Here is a 22,733-nt window from a genome sequence, read left to right as displayed (position 1 = left end):
GGTCTCAGATGGCTTTTATGTAGCATTGTTTGGGCTTTTGGCAGAAATGTAGGCAGAGCAATTGAAGAAGACCTTAGAAATCATCTGTCTATGCTTCCAACAGGCGTATATTGTATATATTAACCACCTAATAGATGTCAGGCACTGTTAAGTGCAGAAGACAGCAGTGTGCTACATGTACAAGGAACTTCGTGGAGTTTATATTACAGGATAGGGCAATAGAAAGAAAGCAGAAATCTAAAAAGATACTTTCAGATAGTACTGTGAAGGCAGACAAAACTGGGTTTGCATCCTTATTATATCAGTTTCTAGCTGGGTGACCTTTGGCAAGGTCCGAGTCTTATTTCCCACATCTAGATGCAGTGATGATAATTTCTACCTGATAGGGTGGTTTTTTAGCATAAATGGAGAAAATTTATTGGACGATTTTAGTGCAGTTTCTGCAACTTAGCAGGTCCCCAATAAATTATTACTGAAACTTCATAACTATTCAAGGATACTCAGCTCTTAATTGTTCTAGGATTTGCTTCTTTGCTGAGCTCTGTTCTGTTGAGCTTACCCCCTTCTATTTAAAAAAAAAAAAAAGATAATTTTAAAAGTCAAGGAAAGCTGAATAACCCATGTTTAGGTAAATAAAGTTGGAAGAAGTTGGATGCAGGATTATTGGAAATGTCAGCTAAAATGAGTTTTGAGCATTATGCAGGAGAAGTTATATATGACCAGTAGAATGAGAGTTGGCTGGAATATCTATGATATTCAGTGTAGTTTGCAGACATTAATTGGTTTTCCTGACGACACAGTGAAATGGATGGGTGACTTCAGCTGCTGGTATTTTTCTCATAGTTTTTCTCTCTCTGAATTAGAATTATTGATATATATGCTTGTCTTCAATGATAGATTTTAAGGTCCTTGAAAACAAATTCAGTAGTGTGCCCTTCACATCACAAGCCTGACATGAATTTGGATTCAATCAATATTTGTTAATTGAAAAAATGGGAATGTGCCAGTGTCATAACAAAACAATTGGCCAGAAAAATAGGGCTGGAGGTTTCAAAAGTTTGGGATAACAAATCTACAACTTAGTCCCTTGGTGGAATGTTGATAAGGGAACCAACTTTTTGAAGGGTCTTTTAAGCCTATAGATAGGGTCTTGTTTTTTTTTTTTTTTAAATAATTGTCATAAAATATACATAACAAATACACCATTTTAACTACTATTTTTTTTTTTTTTCGGTATGCGGGCCTCCCACTGTTGTGGCCTCTCCCGTTGCGGAGCACAGGCTCCAGACGCGCAGGCTCAGCTGCCATGGCTCATGGGCCCAGCCACTCCGCGGCATGTGGGATCTTCCCGGACCGGGGCACGTACACGTGTCCCCTGAATCGGCAGGCGGACTCTCTACCACTGCGCCACCAGGGAAGCCCCTTAACTACTTTTAAGTGTACAGTTCAGTGGCAATAAGTACATTCACATTGTTGTGCAACTGTAACCACCATCCACCTCCAAAACTTTTTCATCTTCCCAAACTGAAACTGTGGAAAGGGTTTTAATTCCACACTTGGCTGGCACACAATTTTAAAGCCACCTCAATGACCTATGAACCATGGGACAGTCACTTGAAACAGTGCTGTTGTTCCTTTGCTCCTCAAGAAGTTGTCCTTGGGACTCCTCAATATAAGTAACTCAAAGAAGCGAATCCGGGGAATAATGATGCTAGAGCCCCTTCCTCTCCTGATTCCCACTGGAGGACTGTGTGCCTGCTTCCTTCATGCCATCATGGGGAACCACTGTTTCCTTTCACAAGTCTCAGTTTTCCTCAAGATAGACAAGGTTAAAGAAGAAAAAAGTAGCTTTGTCACCAATTTTAACTTAAAACCTCAATATAACTAAATGATGAAAATGAAATCATGGTTGTGTTGTTCCCCTAACATTTGGACCCTATGTCCTAGGAATTTTTAGTTAACATCCATTTTAAGGTAACAACCTTATTTTACAAATAAGTTAGTAGAGGTTCAGTATTTGGTCCAAGGAACCAGTGGTGTTAAGTGCCTCAGCTAGGACTTGAACCAAATTCTGACCCTTTAGCCCTTGCTGTTTCTATTCAGCCACAAGAATGCATTGATAGAGATTCACCTTTGGTAGCACAATTTGAGTTGTTCATCATTTGTGATAGAGCCACATTTTACCAAAGGAGGATCCCTCGTGTCATTAATCATTTACATGTCTAAGCAGTTGAATGTATAGTTAATGGCCATAAAGGTTATTTTTTTTCTCTGAAGGTTGAACAAGTCAGACACATTTTGGAACCTGGAAGTCTTTTTATATTAATTTAACACTAAAACCTTTCTCAGCTCATTCTTTTTTTCAGTCCCCAGGGGCAGAAGATTGCACTAAATATAATCCTTCATAGCATGTTACCATCATTGGCCATCTGAGAGTCCCTGTTTGGTTTTCTTTGCTCCCTTGTATTCCTGTCTGTTTACACCCAGTATAATTAACCATACTAATGTGTTAAATATTTGTGTTTTTGTATGTGCACTTGCAAAATATGTGTTGTGGTTTTTGTGCAGAATGTTAATTCGCATAAATATTATTACATAATGATGTTGACCCCATTCTGTTTTTTCCCCATTTCATTCAGCACTATTTTTTTTTTTTTAATTTTTTTTTTTTTTTGCGGTACGCGGGCCTCTCACTGCTGTGGCCTCTTCCGTTGCGGAGCACAGGCTCCAGATGCACAGGCTCAGCGGCCATGGCTCACGGACCCAGCCGCTCCGCGGCATGTGGGATCTTCCCGGACCAGGGCACGAACCAGTGTCCCCTGCATCGGCAGGCGGACTCTCAACCACTGCGCCACCAGGGAAGCCCCAGCACTATTTTGAAAATATCTTTATGTTAATACTAACATTAATTTATTATTAACTATTAATTTATGTCAAACAGAAGAGAGCTTTAAAGTTATTTTATTTTATTTATTTTTTGCGCTGCGCGGGCCTCTCACTGTTGTGGCCTCTCCTGCCACGGAGCACAGGCTCCGGACGCGCAGGCTCAGCGGCTATGGCTCACGGGCCCAGCCGCTCCGCGGCACGCGGGATCCTCCTGGACCGGGGCACGAACTGTGCCCATTGCATCGGCAGGTGGACTCCCAACCACTGTGCCACCAGGGAAGCCCTAAAGTTATTTTTTGTCATTATAGTTTTTCATAGTTTTATTGCACTATGTCCAAAGGCACAGCCTGTATGATATTGATTTTTTTGAGACATATTGAAGTTTCTTTTATGATCCAATACACAGTCTGTTTCTGTAATTGTTCTGTGTGTGCCTCCCCCAAAATGTGTACTTTCTGTCTGTCAGATGTCACAGTCTCTTACATATAATACCTTGAGCTTATTATGTTGTTAGTCTTCAGTTTCTTTTTTTTTTTAATCTTTTTCTGCTTTATTATTTTCTGAGAAGTATGCGTTAAAATTTTGTTTTATTTGTTTCATTAACTGTGGTATCATTTCTTAACCATCTTACCCTATAAATCCTGTAAACAATACAGGTGAAAGTATAACTGCTCTGGTTGAATCTGGGAGAACAGGTCTTAAATCGAGTGTCCCCCCAAGGCCCCATCCCCAGAGTACCTCAAGGCACTTCTGCAGAGTCCCTAAACTGGAATATTATTTCTTTTTTTAAAAAATTTATTTATTTTTGGCTTCATTGGGTCTTTGTTGCTGCATGCGGGCTTTCTCTAGTCGCAGCAAGCGGAGGCTACTCTTCATTGTGCGGGCTTCTCACTGCCGTGGCTTTTCTTGTTGTGGAGCACGGGCTCTAGGTGCGCGGGCTTCAGTAGTTGTGGCACACGGGCTCAGTAGTTGTGGCTCACGGGCTCTAGAGCACAGTCTCAGTAGTTGTGGCGCACAGGCTTAGTTGCTCCATGGCATGTGGGATCTTCCTGGACCAGGGCTCAAACCCATGTCCCCTGCATTGGCAGGCGGATTCTTAACCACTGCACCACCAGGGAAGCCCTGGAATATTATTTCTGTAAACAAACTGTCAATTAATCTTTTAACCTTGTACTCTTATTTCTTGTCACCCACCCACTAACCCAAACAATTTTCCGTTCAAAGCCAGATGGGCTTTCACGTTCTCTTCCTCACCCACCTGCATAGATGCTTTTTCCCTTGTCATTACATCTACCAGGACTCTTCTTCACATAACCAAACTCTGTACCTTATTCAAAACCCTTCTTGTTTATGTAAACAATGAAAACAGTAACTCGAAAAGATATACACAACCCAGTGTTCATAGAAGCATTATTTACAATAGCCAAACAACCTAAGTGTCCATCCATAGATGAATGGGTAAAAGAGATGTGGTATATATATACACAGTGGAATACTACTCAGCCATAAAAAAGAAGATCTTGCCATTTGTGACGACACAGGTGGACCTGGAAGGTATTACACCAAGTCAGATAGAGAAAGATAAATAAATATGATTTCCCATAAACGTGGAATCTAAAAAATAAAACAAATGAACAAACTAAATAAAACAGAAGCAGACTCATAGATACAGAGAATAAACTGGTGGTTGCCAGAGGTGGGTGGTGGTTGGGCAAAATAGGTGAAGGGGATTAAGAGGTACAAACTTCCAGTTATAAGTAAGTCATGGGACGCAATGTACAGCATAGGGAATATGGTCAATAATATTGTAATAACTTTGTGTGGTGATAGGTGGTTACCAGACTTATTATGGTGATCAATTTGTAATGTATATAAATGTTGAATCACTCTGTTGTACACCTGAAACTAATATAATATTGTATGTCAACTATACTTTAATTAAAAAAATAAGAGAAAAAAATTCTCAAATTCTGCTTCTTCCATAAAATCTCTTCTAGCCATATCAATTCTTAGAACTCTAAAAGCAATTATTTCTAGTGCAATTAATTTAATGTTTATTCACTGACCTAATTCACTAATCATTTAGTATTTATTCAGTGACCAGCACTTGTAGTGGTTGGAATTTCTATTTACACAACTGTAGTTGTTTAATATTTGTTGTATTTGTTTGCTTCCCCTATTTTGCTGTAAAAGCATCTTGAGGGTACCATGTGTTTTGTATGCTCTGTTAAGGTACCCACATAGTGGCTTGTTCTTGGTAGTTGACCAACAAAAATACTTTGAGTTTATTTACTTCAGTGTTGATATGAATAATTTTATTTCTAATTAGAGGACAGTTTTATTACATTGCAATTTCTTTGTTTTACTGTATTTTGCTAAATGTGTTCTTTATTATTAATAATAAGCATTATCAGTGAAAGTTCTTTAAGATTCTCTTCAAAATTCTTGTAAAGCCAGCAGATTTAACCTCTTTATAAAATAAGCAGTCATTAAAAAATAAATAAATGAATAAATAAGCAGTCATTTATCATTCTTTCAATATAAATTTATGCATAAAATAGCTTTTATGGGTTTAAATTTATCTCCACTTATAAGGCAGTGTTATATCTGGTAAAGTGATGAAATGGACTAGGCTGTCTTCCTTCCCCTACCCCTTAACACTAATTATTCAAGTTAAGTTTTCAACTTGGAAGGTTCCTTCTAAGGACAATGAACTTAAGTCAAGTGTTAGAGCGTAGAGAGTTTCAGGATAGTCACAAGCTACTGCTGGGTTATTCAGCTGATAAGATGATTACATCACACAATGGATTAGTCAGCAAACCTCTGAGCCCTGGCAGCACACCTGGCCTGAGCTGGTGCTGTGTGGGGTACAAGGCATGTCTAAAGCAGTATCTATCATTCCCAACACTGACCTGCCAGTGTGGTTTCGTTGCACAGAATCGACACAAGTGAAGTATAACCAGCCAAATCCTAAAATAGGTAATTTAGAGCATAAAGTGGAGATTGCAAGGTGAGACAGAAGATCAAATAAAAGAATTATAAAATACCTGTAAGTCACGAGCCGTTAAGTTCTTTAACGTGTATTTTATTTAATTTACCCAACTTCCATAATTTACCCAACTTCCATTTTAAAGAGGAAAAAGTGGAATTCCATAGAGGTAATACAATGTATTAATTATTGGACATTGAGTAAGTGGTAGATTTGTGTATTGAATTCAGATCTGACAAGTAAATCAACATCCTTAGTTCCCCTTGTTTTTACTCACATAACACCCAATATTGTTTTGTACCCTTTGTATACTTTAAAGAAATGTAATTATTTAGAATTAATTGTTGATTTTCTTTCCTACTGGACTGCAAGTCCATGAGAATAGCACCATGTCTGTTTTGTTCAGCACGATATCTCCAAGACCAAACACTTTGCTTGTTAACACAGCTGGTGATCAGTATATATTCTTTGTTTCCCTTTTTCTTTTTTTGGAAGTTGGGGGGTGGCGGGGTAGTGCAGGGAGGCTAGGGTTTCCACCACATTGTGTTGACTCTCTTAGGTAAGAAAATAATATGTAGAAAGTCTAGGCCAGTGTGAACCTGAACAATCAGGGAAGGTTTTATGGGTGAGCCAACCTTGTTAGATGGAGATAAAATAATTTTTAACTGTAACCTATATATAAGGCTTTGAATGACCTCAAGTACTTCGCTCTCAAGAAGGGACAGTTCTTTGTAGAGGCATCATCAAAGATGGGGAAATGCCAGTATCTTGCTAATATAGATTCAAGTGCTCTATTTAAATTTTTTTTACCTTTTTTTTTTTTAATAGAAAAAATCAGGCAAAGATATGCAGACCTGCCTGGAGAATTGCACATTATTGAACTTGAAAAGGATAAGAATGGACTTGGACTCAGCCTTGCTGGTAACAAAGACAGGTCACGCATGAGCATATTTGTGGTGGGAATTAACCCCGAAGGACCCGCTGCCACGGACGGGCGAATGCGTATTGGAGATGAACTGTTGGAGGTGAGGGGCATATATTCTTTTTTTTTTTTTTTCTGTTAGGCTCATTTGATTCTTCTAATAAAATCTGTCCAGTTACTTTCATTATAATGATCACATAAGGGCAAAATCCATCCATATATTTATATATACTCTGTATCTAATATATCCATCCATCTAGAGGCATATATCCTGAGTTTCTGTTCTGGTGAGATGAAGGGGTATAGAGGATATTGTATAGGAAAATGAAGTGAAGGGGAAGAATGTTATAAATTACATTTTCGTCAACTATTTATTATCATTTTCCTAAGCGAGAACAAAAATCATATTGTTGCTTACAGTTGCTGTTTGCAGCTTGAGTAAAAACTAATCTCACAGGGACTTGCCTGGCGGTCCAGTGGTTAAGACTTAATGCTTCCACTGCAGGGAGCACAGGTTCGATCCCTGGTCAGGGAACTGCATGCTGTGTGGCATGGCCAAAAACCAAAACAAAACCAAAACAAACAAAAACAAAAAAACTAATCTCACAAAATAATTTAGGGGTCCTTAAGTAAAATCTCATGGAAACACATTAAAAGAATAGGGCTTGTTTTTACATATAAATTCCAAAAGGTTCAAAACTAATTTGTGATTAATCTGATGTTATTAGTGTTTATCAAAATCCTCTTCAGCTTCTGAATTAACCGTAAGTATGACATTTCTTTTTGTTATTGTTGTCAGTTAGTTTTTTGTGAAGGTGTTATAGCCGACAAAACTTTATGAACTGGTTGTCAAGGATTGGTTAATATCTGTGAAGTTGGTGATGTGGTTAAGGCCACAGGTTAAGGAATAAGATTTCTTATTTAGGAATAGGAGAAAGATAAGAGAAGGTCAGAAGATGACTGATCCTCTGCTACTGCTCTGGATGAGTTCATCAATAGTCTGAAAAGGTTATCCTCATTTTCTAAGCTTAAAGTCAGGGTTTCTGCTCTGAATTTATCTTAGTTTGATATTTGTTTGCCTGTTCCTCATTCAGCTAACCGTTTTTTGAGCGTCTCTTAAGACTGGACACAAAGAGATGAATACATCCAGTCCCTTCATTCAAATAGCTCACATTCTCGAGGAAGAAAAGAGACATAAAAAGATTGTCGCATAACAAAAATGAAAAAAAAATTATAACAACAATCGTAACAAGAGCAATCTGTACTTGGTACCAGACATAGCTTTACTGCTGAAGTCACAAAGTAAATGAGGTGCTGGGATTCAGTATCAGGCAGTTTGACTTCTTAGCTCCTTGTTAACCAGTGTGCTCTAAGGCCTCTTGGATAAAATGCTCCAACACTTGGACATTTGGGGGAGCTGAATCACAGAGGTACCGAGTGTCAGACTGCTTACTTAAAATGAGGGCTTTACTAATTTTTCATTTTACAGTTTCCTCTTCAGACTCAGAATAGAATTCATAGTCATCCACAGTGTGACTTGCCTAATAATATCTACAGCTAAAGCTGATCAGACACAACTGTGGGGACACTAGTATCGCCCTCTGTCTTCTAAGCCCCAGTAGTTTCTCCCCATCTAAAACCTGTTTTCACAAAGAAGTCACTTCTGGAATTACTTTTCTTTGCTTGTTCTTTTGTAATATAGCATCATGAAAGGGACTCACATTGGGTAGTAGCACTGATTAGCATAATCATTATGTAAATAAAAATCAAAGGTGACAGTGTGTATTAACCAATATAATTCATTGTTTCACGTTCATTTCCTTTGGCTCATGTTTAGAGATTTCTTCATAAATGAAACTGAAGTGATAGTGGTGGTAATAAGATGAAAGTAAAAGCTAATTTACTGAGTTATTCCTAGCATTTTACCTATGTACTCGCACATTTGTATTCAGTATTCTTAAGAGCCCTATATGGTATGTACTGTTGTTATCCCCATTCTGTGGATAAGAAAACTGCATAAGTAACTTACAGAAATAAGTTACTAAGAACCCAGGCTTGCCAGGCTCCAAGAACCATGCTCTAGCCACTGAAGTATACCGCATTCCCCATGGTGCTTCAACCAAACCCAATCTGTTTAGATCCACGAGAATCCTGATTTATGATGCCCTAGGCTTTAGGAAATCATGTATATTAAATCATTCTGTTGTATTATATGTACCTAAACACATACTTCCTGTCTCATGTGGTACATGGAAATGTTCCAAAAGCTATACTTTGGAACATGAAGATTCTAGTTCTATTCTCTCTCTAGTTCTAGTCTCTCAAGACTCAAGATGGAATGGCCGATGTGATCCAGACCAACAGGAGAGCTGGTATTTAATTTCTCTGTCTGACATTTTATTAGACAGAGGTAACAGATGAGCTGTGGCTGCACTGAGAGTGTTTTACAGGCCATACAGAAAAGTCCACACTCTGCAGGGCAGTAAGCACTGGACTAGGAAGACCTACTTTATCTTTTTTTTTTTTTTTTCTTTTTGCGGTACGCGGGCCTCTCACTGTTGTGGCCTTCTCCCACTGCGGAGCACAGGCTCCAGACGCGCAGGCTCAGCGGCCATGGCTCACGGGCCCAGCCGCTCCGCGGCATGTGGGATCTTCCCAGACCGGGGCACGAACCCGTGTCCCCTGCATCGGCAGGCGGACTCTCAACCACTGCGCCACCAGGGAAGCCCCCTACTTTATCTTATCCCAGTTCTTTCAGTTATTAGTTGCATTTCAGAAGGGGCTTAAAGTACATGGCACATGGTTGACTGTTAATTAGATCACATTTCCTTCCTTAAAGACAGAAACTTTAGGTATTTGTTTTCTAGGCTAGAGGCTAGAAGAGTTCTCCTGACTGAAAAAGAATATTAACATCTTGCTATTTCAGGTCCCTCCTATTCCTTCCTTTGACTTTCTGGATTTGGTCTTTTGTTGCCATTCAGTAACTTCATCTTTGTTCAGAGTTGAAAAGAACAAGATTAAATATGGTAATAAGTTAATCGCCCTGCACTCTCCACTGAGTCTCCTATTTAAATAAAATAAAATATGTTGGAACACAGATTCTAGCATCACAGACCTTTGGCTAGTTATTTATTTTCTCTAACCCTCAGTTACCTCCTTTATCAACTGGACATTTTTCATTTATTCAGCAAGAACTTTACTGTGCATCTGTTGTGTAGGAAGAAGTATGTGAACACGGTGCGATTTTTTCATTGGTGAACAAAATCCATGGTCCTGTTCTCATGGAGCTTACAGTCTAGTGATGGTATAGCCTCAACCTCAGAGGGTGTTATGAGAATTAATGAGAGAAGATATGTCAAGTTTTGCCACAGTATCTGGCACCTGGTAATACCATAATGAATTTCAGATGATAATATTTATAAAATAATATTTTCATGTGGATTTGTGTATTTTGGTTCCTTTTAGCTTGTTTATATTAATACATTTGTCTATGAAGGTATGTTCCAGAGGGAAGCCACCTTCTTTTTCTTCCATAGCTCCATGCAGCATCTTGAAAAGCTGAGAGAGTAGAACAGTGCACATACTGAATTCTTATGCAGTTATAAGTCATCTTCTCATATGCTTCTGGCTCTAGGTCAGGGATGAAAGGAAAAAATTCATGTGGGAAATATTTTTCTGGTTTATTTTTAGGGCTGAGAAAAACTTTCAATCATTTCTCTATGATATGTGAAAAATTTGTATATAGCATAATATCAAATCCAGTGTGCTTCTGAACTGAGAATAAGACATTGATTTAACGATGAGTACCAGGAAAGCTGGAAGCAGTGTTACAATAGCTGTTCTTTGGATAAGCAGTGTATTAGATTGCAGAAGGACACTGCATCATGAAGGAGGCATTTACAATGGGCTTTTAGATTATGCTTACAAGATTTCTGGGCTAGAGCAAACCTTTTGTATTTGCTTACCCATTCACACTCCATTTAATTTTGTCAAATGAGGTAAAGTTATCCATGTCTTCATTATTCTTCCAACTCCACCATTTGCTCATGTTGTTTCTCATAATTGCTTTGTTTTTATCATTATGTTATTACTTTGCTCACAGCTTCTTTTATTTATAGTTGATCTAACTTCTTTTAGACCCTCAGATGAGGCTAATTTATAGAAAGTAGAAACGAGAATGATCAAACATACACTGTAGCTTCTCTGAAGTGAGAAACTCTGCATCTCTACTCGAGCCCCATCCGTGACTGATTTTTGGCATGACACCCGCCAGCAGTTTTGTTGCTGTGGGACTGCATCGTTACAGTGCTAGAGCAGTCCGCGAGTTCTGTCGATTTATGGCTCATGTATAAAAGAAATCTTACATTGAGCTCCCAGAAGACAATGTGATTAAATCTCAGCTTCTTTCCCCTTTAGTGTGATGCTGGTGTAGGGGTTCTGAATTAATTTCAAAAGGCATTAGCATATAATTACCATGTAGACTGGAATGAGACTTTCAGTAGATTATTGGCTTTCCCTCAGCAATTAGTCCCAGAAAATACACAGGCCTGGGCATGGTGCTTTCATATGAATATAGGATTTATTTATAGTCTTCCCTACAGTGAAAGTGTGGGGATAGAGAGCTGATGGTGCCCTGTGGGGAATTGGTGTGACTTGTCAGGTGACAGAGGCAGCCAGAAGGAACAGTGTGGTGGCACAAGAAGTGCACAGTGGATGGGGCTAGCATGTCTGGCTCCCACACCCTTCAAGACAGAGGAGGAAGTTCGTTCCCTTTATAACATTTACCTGCGGCATAGTCTAAATTAAATCTTGTTAATTTTGCGCGTGTATAATAGGTTTATGTAAGAACCATTAAAAATTAAAAGTATGAATACTTTCCATATTTGCCAGGGATAAAGACCTAGAACTACAGGTAAACTCAGATCTTTTTGTCTAGTAATACTTATTTTATAAGAGGAAAAAACTGAAACCGTAAAAATTAAATGACTGACCCAGGTAGCTGTAGCTGCTTTAAGACAAAACTCCTGTCTGAGGGTCCCTATCACCACACCAGTCCCAAAGGTTGAGCCTTCACTCTCTGCTTGTTGCCAGTGAATTATATTTGGAAGACTTAGATGCGATTTAGAAGTACACTACAGTAGTGAATAAATCACCAGCTCTTAGGCATCCATAGATAAGATTCTAATTTACAGTCAAACGTTTCTATCATCTTAGATTGGCTCTTTTAGATTACCATATATGGATGTAATTTTATAAAGTACGCTTCTTAATGAAGTAATTATTCCCCAAGAGACCTCATGGAATAAAATATTCCATTGTGGAAACACTAGTTTGAGGAGAAGAAAGAACAGTAAAGGATTTCAAAATTGCAATAAAATTATTTTTCCTATGTTTTATTAACAAAGATAGGTTTATAATAGCTAAAAGTGCAAAAATAAATTGATTGGCCAAATTTTTTTATTGTGTCCGTGGTATCAAAACATATCAAATTTTACATTTTAAATAAGTGATTTATTGTATGTCTATTATATCTCAGTAAAGCTGCTAAAAAATGAGTTGATCAAACCTGACAAAAACCGTGAGCAGGTCCTGAATATGACCTTCCTATATACAAAACTAAAGTCACCCCATTTTCTGACTCTCAAAATAGTCTCCAGCCTAATTCACAGCTCTGAAAGTCAAAAGAATGTGGTGCTGGCTGAGTGGTCAGCCTCACACAGAAAACTGTCCTGGGACCCCTGATGTGTATACATTTTTCCTTTCTTCCAAGTGCAGTCTCCCTGGTCATTACAGCATTATAACCAATAGCTGTCTGCGTTTTGCTGAATCATTTTCCCTAAGTAATCCATTGCATTACATTCAATTTGAGTTACAAAAAGATGAGATTATTAAAAGAAATCAGGGGTAGGGGAGCTCTGTTGGGAATTGAGCTAACATTGAACACTTACTATTTGCTAGGCAGTGCTAACTTCTTTACATGCATTCTCTTTTATAACAAAAGTAGGTGCTATTTTAATACCCATTTTACAGATAAGGAAACTGAAACATGAGGGGCAGAATCAACATGTAGACACTGGCTTTTCTGGCTCTAAAGGCTATGTTCTTGAGTTTAGTTCTGGATTGATAATGATTCTAGACACTAACCAGTGAATTTCTCATCATTTTGTAGTTTTGGTAGATTTAGATTAATGCAGTTAATCCAATACCAGTTTTAAAATATATGAGATAGGACTTGGTGGTGCAGCGGTTAAGACTCCACGCTTCTACTGCAGGGGGCGTGGGTTCGATCCCTGGTCTGGGGAACTAGGATCCCACATGCCGTGCAGCGCGGCCAAAAGAAAAAAAAGATAAAATAAACAAATAAATTTTCTATTAAAAACTAAAAAAAAAAAAATCTGAGATCGTTTCTCACAGTGCAATACCCTGTTAGTCTTTTTATCTTCAAATTTAATGCCACTTGGATTCATTAAAAGAAGAATGCAGTCAGTGAAGTTATAGGCATCTCTTAAGAACCAAAGAAGAAGAATGTTTTTTTTGTTTTGAGATTGTTCTTGCCCAAGTTGAGAGCTTTCCCCTTCAGTGCCATTATAGAGTTCAGATTTTATTTCAGGCCGTAGGAAATATTATGGAAAACCTTGCTCATATAGTTTGGCCTGATTCTTTTCTGTGTTTCCCAGAGTGAAGTCTTTGAGCTGTACTCTTGGCCATTTCTGTTTCTGTCTTTGGCTTGTCGGGGGAAGTGTTTTGAATTATTCGGTCACACGTCATTATCTTTATGCTGCTGAAATATTTAGGCTAAAAATCTATTTTATTACTGATCTTTTGGAGGAATGGCAATCACTTAATTTTTATTATTGCAGTCCTCATTATTGCTCCCCAAAAGCTTTGTATGGGATCGCTACAGTGAGCCACGTTGTCTTAAAATCATGGAGAGAAAGTGGCATGAAAGAGAGAGTAAAAATGAGGATATTCGAAGGAACTCAATTACGGTGGAAGATTATAAAAAAATAGGCATAGGAATGTATGCAGGGGAAGAAACATGCCATTTGGAAGGAATCAGTGGATTTCAGCAGTGCCTCTCAAGACTCTCCTTAATGCAGTCTTCCCTCGGACCCTTACATGACATATTGGGATAGTTGTCCAGGCCTCTGGTCTCTCCTTTTTCCAATTTCTTGCCCACTGCCTTCCAGCCCCACTCATTGTCATACTGAAATACAGGCTGGAAAGACATGCTCTTCGGTTATGGAAGAGTGTTTCCTTATGTCAGCCTCCTCATATAATTTATTTCTATATTTTGCTTTATTTGCACAATAGAAATTTCTTACAGTCACCATGCAATCTTAAGACACAAAGCCTGAAAGAAAAGTGTTAATGAAATTCTTATTCCAAGTTTGACTTACTAACAGTATCAAACACCTGCTTGAACTCATCACAAACATGGGTCCTATATGTGTGTTTTAATTATAGTTTTTAAGAGACAGGCCTAAAATCAGTAATCCAACCAGAAAAGCAGGTGTTCCACCCAAAGCAGTAAGCATATGCCAATTTCTCATTAAGTCAGGAAAAATTATGCATTACATGTCAACCCCAGACCACACATCAGTTTCCTAAAATGCAACTAAGACACAGTAAAGATATTGTATATAGGTAACACGTAATTATGTTAAGATGTAAAGTGTCTAATATTGCTTCAGAATCACAAAATAATATGATGCTAACACACAGTTGCTTTGTATGCAGTAACATGGCTTCTGTTGGCTCTGCCAGCGTCTAAGCTGTACATCCTCCTTGTTGACACTGAGTTTGTGTCTCAAAATATCTTCCTGTGATCCTGTACTTGAAATACAGCTCTGACCTTTTCCCTCACAATGTTTTGTTTAAAATCTTTTGCTTTGTATTGGGAGTATAGATATAAATTTTTCCTTTATAAGCATTTATTGAAAAATATTGTATTGAGAGAGATGTAGATTCTATGAAGTTTGAGTATTAAAAATCAAAAGGTATGGGAAAACGTTAACTGGGGAGGTATACCCTTATATGTTTTCTGCCCTTTTAAAAAAGCTTTATTATGGAGTTTTTTTTTTTAATCTACAAAATAAACAGAATAACATAATGAAATTCTCTTGTTAGCCATCACATTGATCAACAATTACCAATACTGTCATTTGTGTATCACCTGTACCTCCATATACCCACCCCACTCAGAAAATATTATTTTTATAGTCCTGTGTGTATATGTATGTGTGTTATAATTTACATAAAATGAAATGCACAGATTTTATCTGTACAATTTTGACAACTGTGTACACCTGTATAACCCAAACACCTATCATTTCCATCTCCCCAGAAACTTTTGTGGAGTATCAGTTCTTCTCCTCGTTTTTAATTATTTGTCTTTTTATAATTGAATTGAATGTAGGAGTTCCTTATATATTCTGGATACTAGTTCTTTATCAGATATATGGTTTATGGATCTTTTCTCAATCTGTGGCTTGCCTACTTATATTCTTAATGGTATCTTTATATGTATAGAAGTTCTTAGTTTTGATAAAATCTTTATTCATTTTTTTCTTTTATAGTTGTTGTCTTAGCTAAGAATCTTTGCCATCCTTCAGGTTGCAACACTATTGTCCTATATAGGCTTTATAATTTTAGCTTTTATATTTAGTTCTATGATTCATCTTGAGTTACTCTGTGTATGTGGTGTGAGATAGGGGGTGGGGCTTATTTTTTCCCCAGCTGAATATCCAGTTGTTTCGGCACCATTTGTGAAAGACTTTTCTTTCCCATTGAATTCCTTTGCACCTTTGTCAAGAATGAGATGACCGTGTAACTATACGTATATTTTCAGGCTCTCAGTTCTCTTCTATTAATCTGTTTATCATTTATGCCATTACTGCATTGCCTTGATTAAAATGTATCTTTATAGCAAGTCTTTAATTCAGGTTGTGCCAAGTCCTTTGTTCTTTTTTGAAATTTTTTATAGTTGATGTAAAATTATAGTCGATTGTAAAATATTACATAAGTACAGGTGTACAATATAATGATTCACAATTTTAAAGGTTATACTCTATAGTTATTATATAAAGTACTGGCTATATTCACTGTGCTGTGTAATATATATTGGTAGCTTATTTTATTTTATTTTTAATTTTTGGCTGCGTTGGGTCCTCGTTGTTGCGCGCAGGCTTTCGCCAGTTGAGGTGAGCGGGGACTACTCTTCGTTGTGGTGCGCGGGCTTCTCATTGCGGTGGCTTCTCTTGTTGCAGAGAACAGGCTCCAGGCACGTAGGCTTCAGTAGTTGTGGCACATAAGCTCTAGAGCGCAGGCTCAGTAGTGGTGGCGCACAGGCTTAGTTGCTCTGCAGCATGTGGGATCCTCCCGGGCCAGGGCTCGAACCCATGTCCCCTGCATCAGCAGGCGGATTCTCAACCACTGCGCCACCAGGGGAGCCCGGTAGCTTATTTTATACCTAATAGTTTGTACCTCTTAATCCCCTATCTCCATATCACCCCTCCCCTTTTCCCTCTCCCCACTGGTAACCACTAGTTTGTTTTCTATATCTGTGAGTGCACTTCTTTTTTGTTATATTTACTAGTTTATTGTATCCTTTAGATTCCACGTATAAGTGATATCATACCATATTTGTCTCTCTGACTTATTTGACTTAGCATGATACCATCCACGTCCATCCATGTTGCTGCAAATGGCAAAATTTCTTTTTTTATGGTTGAATAGTATTCCATTGTGTATATATACCACATCTTCTTTTCCATTCATCTGTTGATGGACACTTAGGTTGCTTCCATATCTTGGCAATTGTAAATAGTGCTACTATGAACATTCGGGTGTATGTATCTTTTCAGATTAGTGTTTTGTTTCTTTCAGGTATATACCCAGGAGTGGAATTGCTGGGTCATATGGTAGTTCTATTTTAAGTTTTTCGAGAAATCTACGTATGATTTTCCATGGTGGCTGCACCAGTTTACATTCCCACCAACAGTATTTGAGGGTTCCATTTTCTCCACATCCTTGCCAATGTTTGTTATTTGTGTTCTTTTTGATGATAGCCATTCTGACAGATTTGAGGTGTTACTTGACTTTGTTGTTTTCTTTTAAATTATTTATTTATTGAATTATTTTTATTGAAGTATAGTTGATTTACAATATTATGCCAATCTCTGCTGTACAGCAGAGTGACTCAGTTTTACACATAGGTACATTCTTTTTTAAATATTCCTTTCCATTATGGTTTATCCCAAGAGAATGGATATAGTTCCCTGTGCTGTAGAGTAGGACAAATGTTGTTTATCCATTTATTATTCTAAATGTAAGAGTTTGCATGTACCAACCCCAAATTCTCAGTCCATCCCTCTCCCTCCCCCACCCCCCTTGGCAACTACAAGTCTGATCTCTATGTCTGCGACTCTGTTTCTGTTTTGTAGATAGGTTCATTCATGTCATATTTTAGATTCCACATTTAAGTGATATCATATGGTGTTTGTCTTTCTGTTTCTGACTTACTTTACTTAGTATGATAATCTCTCATTGCATCCATGTTGCTGCAAATGGCATTACTTTGTAATTTTTTATGGCTGAGTAGTATTCCATTTTATATATATGTGCCACATCTTCTTTATCCATTCATCTGTTGATGGACATTTAGGTTGTTTCCATGTTTTGGCTATTGTGAATAGTACTGCTATGAACATAGGGGTGCATGTGTCTTTTTGAATTATTTCAATAATTTTGTCCATACTTCACTTTGTTCTTATTCATCAAAATTGATTTTGGCTACTCTAGGTCATTTGAATTTCCATATGAATCTTAGAGCCAACTTGTAAATTTTTATTTAAAAAAAAAAAGCCAACTAGAATTTTTATTGAGATTATATTGAATCTGTAGTTTAATTTAGGAGCACTAGACATCTTAACAATACTGAGTCTTCCAAATTATGAACGTGATATCTCTCCATTTAATTACTTATCTGCAGTGTTGCATAACTTTTGGTGTAGAACCTTTCCATTTTCAGTTAAGTGTATTCTTATGTATTTTATATTCTCCAGTTCTCTTATTGCTAGTACATATATAGAAATACAATTGATTTTCATATATCTGTATATTGACCTTGTATCCTATAATCATGCTTAACTAACTTATTGTAGTAGTTTTTATGGCTATCTTAGCATTTTCTAGAGGTAAACAATCGTGCCATCTGTGTATAGGGAGTTTTATTTCTTCCTTTTCAATCTTTATGATCTTTTATTTTTCCTTCTTTCCTTCCTGCCTGCCTTCATTCCTTTCCCTCCTCCTTCCCCAACCTCTCCTCCTCTTTTCCCTTTTTAAATCACAATTTGACATTGTTTTTTTTCAATTACTTTTTCTGCACCTATTTAACTTATTTGTGCATGTTTTAAAATGATATTTAAATATAACACAAAAGGACACACTTGTGGGATAGTCAAAACTCTTTACCCTAATATTCAAAGTCTTTCAAAAGATATCTTTAGGGCTTCCCTGGTGGCGTAGTGGTTGAGAGTCTGCCTGCTGATGCAGTGGGCATGGGTTTGTGCCCAGGTCCGGGAGGATCCCACATGCCGTGGAGCGGCTGGGCCTGTGAGCCATGGCTGCTGAGCCTGCGTGTCTGGAGCCTGTGCTCCACAACGGGAGAGGCCTGCGTACCACAAAAAAAAAAAAAAAAAAGAGAGATATCTTTAACCTACCTTTCCAGCTTCTGCTACTACTTCATCATTCTATGATCCCACTACATTGAACCATTTAAATAAGTTCTCAGTACAGATGTGCATTTCTCTCATTCCATTCTTTTGCCCATGTATTTTATTCAGTATACTTTGGCATTTTTAAGACCTAGCTCAACTGTTTTAGCATAAGCTTACGAAATTATTTTTGTTATTATCCTAAATAAAAATCGCCTGCCAATGCAGGGGACACAGGTTCGAGCCCTGGTCCAGAAAGATCCCACATGCCGCGGAGCAACTAAGCCTGCATGCCACAACTACTGAGCCTGCACCCTAGAGCCCGCGAGCTACAACTGTGGAGCCCACGTGCCACAACTACTGAAGCCTGTGCGCCTAGAGCCCATGCTCCGCAACAAGAGAAACCACCACAATGAGAAGCCCGCGTACTGCAACAAAGAGTAGCCCCTGCTTGCCACAGCTAGAGGAATCCCGCGCGCAGCAATGAAGACCCAACTCAGCCAAAAATAAATAAATAAAATTTTTAAAAAGAAAAAAAAACACCTTTAGATCTGATCTCTCTTCTTAATATAGAGGGTTTTTCTTTTAATATTTTTTAACTTTAGGTAATTGGCTTGAAATTCAATGGTAAAGATTACAGAATGGAGAAACAGATATTATTAGTTATTATTTGTTGAAAATGTACTTTTTTTTTTTATGAGAGATGGCTTCTAGTACTAGATATATTTTTAAGTAACTCTCTTTCTTGTATAAGTCCCTTAATCTCTGATCATCACTTAACTAGAAGGAGAGTCAATAATATCATCGAGAAACTTTCAAACTTAATGTTTTGTGATTCTGGGATCTAAATTTTTGCTTCTCAAATTTCAGCATATAATTTAGCCTAAGGTATTTCTTATCTCTATTCTGGGGAACATAAAAGCTGTAAATCAAAAAAAAAAGAAAGCTGTAAATCCCTTCTCAAAAGGTTTGCAAAATAAATCTCTTTAACTATATAAGTTGCTCTCAACTGAGGTTGTGTATCAGAATCATGGGACAGTTTCACCTAAATAACAACCCTTCACCCCAGCCTACTAGATGAGAATCTCTGATGTTGAAGGCCTAGGTGTGCTTTTTGTAAGTTACCTAATTGATATATGGTATAAATGTAATCAGGAGTCTAGATGTGAATTTTTGCTCTTCTTATAGAACACTGACAAAATACCAGGAACCTCTGTAACCTCACTGTAGAAAATATAACCATTTGCTCCTCAGTTCAGATTCCGTACCAGTTGCATGAAATAAAATGGTGTACTCAGTGATGGGACTAGCAATTTCGGCAACCAATTCAAGTAGCATTGAATGTGTCCTTGAATCTGCAAAGGACAAAGGAGAGATCCCTACATGGTCCATAGTACTTCCTGCCCTTCATTTTGAGTCTCTGTCTCCATCCATTTACTCTAAATGCCAAGAGAAGCAGGACTGATCTAGACATAGGGGCTGTGGCTGGAAAAATGAGGGCAGGAGAGCTGAAGGCTCAAAATTTTGCACAATATTTAAATATAATTTAAAATTATTTTGACTAAATTTTATTGCCTGTCCTTGTTTCTGGCTATGAGTCAAAAGTATTAGGTTAGCAAATATTAAAAAATAGAAAAAAACTCTAATGGATTCCCTAACATACTGAGTTGTTGTAAAGGTTTTGCTTCTTATTGTTGTTTTTCTCTTTTTTAACTTAGAGAAACTTAACTTTTTGACATGTTTTTAAAGTAACATGTAATCATAAAAAATTGTAATTGTACAGGTAAAAATAATAATCTTCCCTCTTTTTCCTCTGTAATACTACTCCTCCAGAAGAAACCACTGTCAGTTTACCATCCTTCCTACTGGTCTCATGCATGATCATACACATTTGTTCAAATATAGGTTTTATAGTTAATAACCACAAATAGAATCATACTGTACATACCTTTTTTAATGAATGATGTATCATTTTCCATATCAGTACAAATAATACTATAACATACTGGTGTATATGTCTTTGTGCAATTCCTGTGGCATGAATATATCAAATCATCTTTCTTTAGTGTTATACAAATTTTCCACCCCACTACCAGTATGTGAGAGAGTGTTTCCCACCCCCCAAATCTGGCAAAACATTGAATATAATCAGACCTTAGCCAACCTGCCAGGTGCAGTTTTTTTTCATTGAAAAAATTCTTCACACATATACACATAAGGAAGTGACTGAGAAGATAGTCCTATACTCTGGTGAGACAGAGTTTTTAAAGTTGACACTTGAACTGGATTTTTCTAGGCCTTCACCACTGTACAGAGTTTCGAATGAGAATTGGGTGCTGGGAATTATTTTGGACAAGGAGGGAGGTGGTTGGAGATGGCATATGGGTGATTAAGATGAGTACTAAGTAAAGTAGCAGGAGTCCCATGGCATCAAGTTGAATATACATTTCACCCATACCAAAGGCTGCATCCTCACTGGAAAGACGCTTTGGGATCGGAAGACTTGAGTTTGGATTCTGAACTCTGCCACTACCTCACCTAGAACCCTTGCACTAGTTACTGAGCTTGTGAGTCTCAGTGTCCTCGTTAGAAAAGTACAGGAGCACCTGTCTTGCCTACCTGTCACACTGAGCAGTGTGACAGTGTTGGACTCTGTATGAGGTATGCTTCAAAAGCGATAAAATGTGTATGATGGAATTCTGCCTCTACAACACTGATTCACTGATGAGACTTGTGTTTAAAAAACGAAAAAAAAAAAGACAGAAACTGTGGCTTGAAGGAGGAGAGTTGGGGACTTTGATAAGGTCCTTTGATGACTGATTTTGTGGCTGTAGACACAGCAAGAAAAATGTTTTGAAGTCAAGAGAAAAAAAATTCTGGTAGCAGAGGGAATTGGAGTAGAGTGCTAATCAGATCATTTGTTTGAAAGAAACAACTATTAATCTGGGTCTTACTAGTCTGGGGGGAAGTCTTGACTCCTAGTATGTATGGATGTTCTTAGAAGAGGAATTCCAGGTCACTATTCACCTGAGATCCTATTTACTTATTTGAGTAACAATACCATTAATAGAGGTAGGCTGTAATGCCTCAACCTCCTAGGAAAGCATGATTCCTCTGCAATATGAATGAGCTGTTCAGAGGTAGATTATACTTATGACTCCATTCACTTATTCCTTTCTATTCCCTGCATGTAATAGGAAACTCCACAGACACCCTATTTCATTTGGTCAAGTGAACCAACCTATAGCAGGTGGGGCTATTTCCACAGAAACACTAAGAATCAGAGCAACACAAAAACATATTTCTCTGCTCACTTCCTTGAAGTTGATATTTTTCAATTGTGTCAGGGTTTAGAATTCAAAGGAATATCTTACTATTTTCCTAATATATCAGATTTGGAGAGATGTGAGCTGCATACTCATACTTTGCCTTCAGAAGGTATTTCAGTTTAATTCGTTTTGTTTGAGAGAAAATAAATCTCTCACGCTTAAACCTTGTAAATTAATGTGTTCCTTTGGGAACAATGTATTTCACAAGAAATAAATGAAGTTGCAGAAGACCTTATTTCAACACTGTTTATTAAATTTAGTTCTTAAAACCTGCTCTTTTACACAACTATTAAGTTATTAGAGGTTGAAGTATATTATTTTGTCTTTTGAGAAAAAAATTAATGTGAAAATTTATCCAGAAATACCTTTTTGTTATAGTGAAATTTTGTTTTCATGTGAGTTTCAGTCATCTTCCCTGTTCCATCTCTGCCTTGGTGCCTCTTTCTTCCCTTCATTTCTCCGATGTGCAGAACTGAAGGCAGAGGTTTGGAAAGTGAGGATTGTTTTTCATGGGGGCTGGTGCCCAAGATTTTTGGAAAGGGAAAATATTCTACAAAGTCTTCTTTGAACAGGATCTGGGTATCTTTATTCTGTTAGTCTATACTCTGCCCCCCAAAGCTATACCTGTGGCTCCTAGGAAGAGAGCTGCAGTTTCCTACCTACATATCTTATTTTTTAATTTAATTTTATTTATTTTTTTATACAGCAGGTTCTTATTAGTTATCCATTTTATACGTATTAGTGTACACATGTCAATCCCAATCTCCCAATTCATCACACACACACACACACCCCACCACTTCCCCCCACCTTGGTGTCCATACGTTTGTTCTCTACATCTGTATCTCAATTTCTGACCTGCAAACCGGTTCATCTGTACTATTTTTCTA

General features: G+C 37.6%; 1 protein-coding gene across 8 annotated transcripts in view; it reads left to right on the top strand.

Annotated features, from left to right (window-relative positions):
• Positions 1-22,733, top strand: part of PATJ (PATJ crumbs cell polarity complex component) — a 358,003-nt gene that overhangs the window by 200,925 nt on the left and 134,345 nt on the right. For all 8 annotated transcript variants that reach the window (XM_082834080.1, XM_082834079.1, XM_082834082.1 and 5 more), the window contains one exon: positions 6,704-6,900. In XM_082834080.1, coding sequence (XP_082690206.1) covers positions 6,704-6,900 — 197 coding nt within the window. The remainder of the gene's footprint in view (positions 1-6,703; positions 6,901-22,733) is intronic.

Source organism: Leucopleurus acutus (assembly GCF_964270905.1).
Source record: "Leucopleurus acutus genome assembly, chromosome: 2".
NCBI classification, from domain to species: Eukaryota; Metazoa; Chordata; class Mammalia; order Artiodactyla; family Delphinidae; genus Leucopleurus; species Leucopleurus acutus.
This window is presented reverse-complemented; position numbering and strand designations above follow the sequence as displayed.